Here is a 2,088-nt window from a genome sequence, read left to right as displayed (position 1 = left end):
ACCAACACTTGTTATTGGCTGTCTTTTTAATGATGCCCGTCCTGGTTGGTAAAGTTTTTTTTTTTTTGAGACAGTCTTGTTCTGTCGCCCAGGCTGGAGTGCAGTGGCGTGATCTCGGCTCACTGCAACCTCGGCCTCCCGGGTTCAAGTGATTCTCCTGCGTCAGCCTCCCGAGTAGCTGGGACTACAGGCACCCACCACCACATCCAGCTAATTTTTTGTGTTTTTATTAGAGACGGGGTTTCACTGTGTTAGCCAGGATGGTCTTGATCTCCTGAGCTCGTGATCCGCCCACCTCGGCCTCCCAAAGTGCTGGGATTACAGGCGTGAGCCACCGCGCCCGGCGTTTTTGTTGTTTTTTGACATGGAGTCCTGCTCTGTTGCCCAGCCTGGAGTGTGGTGCCGTGATATCAGCTCACTGCAAGCTCTGCCTCCCGGGTTCAGGCCATTCTCCTGCCTCAGCCTCCCGTGTAGCTGGGACTACAGCACCCACCACCACATCCAGCTAATTTTTTGTGTTTTTATTAGAGACGGGGTTTCACTGTGTTAGCCAGGATGGTCTTGATCTCCTGAGCTCATGATCCGCCCACCTCGGCCTCCCAAAGTGCTGGGATTACAGGCGTGAGCCACCGCGCCCGGCGTTTTTGTTGTTTTTTGACATGGAGTCCTGCTCTGTTGCCCAGCCTGGAGTGTGGTGGCACAATCTCAGCTCATTGCAGCCTCCACCTCCTGGATTCAAGCAATTCTCCTCCCTCAGCTTCCCAAGTAGCTGGCATTACATGTGCCCACCCCCATGCCTGGCTAAGTTTTGTATTTTTAGCAGAGATGGGGATTCCCCATGTTGGCCAGGCTGGTCTGGAACTCCTGATGTGCTGAGATTACGGGTGTGAGTCACTGTGCCCGGCTCAGTTTTTTATATCTTTAAAGGGTTGTAAGAAAAAATCCCAGAATATGTGACATAGACTTATTTAGACTTTAGGCAAAGCCTAAAATATTTACCAGGCGCTTTGTGAAGTTTGCCGATCCCTGGTCTAGGCCATTGCCTTGACCCTCGGCTGTGCTATGTGACATCATGTCTGGTTCACACCCACTCTGAGCGTCTCAGAAAGGGCAGCACTTCATTTCCATCTCTCTTGGTATTGAGGGAATGGAGGCCCTGCTCTGCACATCAGACTTAGCTCCAAAGCACCTGTCTCTAGAAAACAGGTCACTCAGCCAGGCGTAGTGGCTCACACCTGTCATCCCAGCACTTTGGGAGGCCGAGGCAGTGGATCACCTGAGGTCAGGAGTTCGAGACCAGCCTGGACAACATGGGGGAAACCCTGTCTCTAGTAAAAATACAAAAACTGGCCAGGCATGGTGGCAGGCACCTATAATCCCAGCTACTCGGGAGGCTGAGGCAGGAGAATGTCTTGAACCCAGGAGGCGGAGGCTGCAGTGAGTCGAGACCACGCTACTTTGCTTTAGCCTGGGCGACAAGAGCAAAACTGCATCTCAAAAAAAAAGGAAACGCGTCACTCAGTGTAGGCGAGTCCTGGCCTCCTATTCCCGACTCCGCCCCAGCCTTGCCCACACACCCATCTGTGAGGACCATGCCTCACCGTGCCCTTTTCTCTCCCCCTTCCCTTGGCAGTCCAAGGAGTCATCCTCAGTCCTGAGTTGTGACATCTCCAGGAATAACAAATACATCGTGACAGGCTCGGGGGACAAGAAGGCCACCGTGTATGAGGTGGTCTACTGAGACATGATCCCCCCTTTCCTGTACCCGAAGTCCAGACTCCTAGGGGGAAGCAGCAGCCGCCTCGCAGCCCTGCCTAGGAACCATTCATCCCACTGCTCTCTGGCCAACAGCTTCACACCTTCCCCTGCTGCGTGTGGGGGCCGATGGGCAGAGGACCTTGGTAGAAATAAAATATATTTATCACATCCGCATTTCTCTCTCGGGCTGGGGAACCGGTGATCGTTGCTTCTCTTGGGCACGGTTACTGGGAGGTGACCATGTCCTGGGAATCGTACATAACGAGAATTCATGCTGGGGCAGATGCGGTGGCTCACGTAATCCCAGCACTTTGGGAGGCCGAGGCGGGC

The 2,088-nt window shown here is 53.6% G+C and overlaps 1 protein-coding gene across 1 annotated transcript in view; it reads left to right on the top strand.

Annotated features, from left to right (window-relative positions):
- Positions 1–1,926, top strand: part of TLE2 (transducin-like enhancer of split 2) — a 95,267-nt gene extending 93,341 nt beyond the window's left edge. The window contains exon 18 of the mRNA XM_011964125.1: positions 1,634–1,926. Within this exon, the coding sequence (XP_011819515.1) occupies positions 1,634–1,741 (108 nt within the window). The 3' untranslated portion in view covers positions 1,742–1,926. The remainder of the gene's footprint in view (positions 1–1,633) is intronic.
- The last annotated feature ends 162 nt before the right edge of the window (positions 1,927–2,088 follow it).

Source organism: Colobus angolensis, unplaced genomic scaffold (genome assembly GCF_000951035.1).
Source record: "Colobus angolensis palliatus isolate OR3802 unplaced genomic scaffold, Cang.pa_1.0 Scaffold64, whole genome shotgun sequence".
In the NCBI taxonomy this organism is placed as follows: domain Eukaryota; kingdom Metazoa; phylum Chordata; class Mammalia; order Primates; family Cercopithecidae; genus Colobus; species Colobus angolensis.
This window is presented reverse-complemented; position numbering and strand designations above follow the sequence as displayed.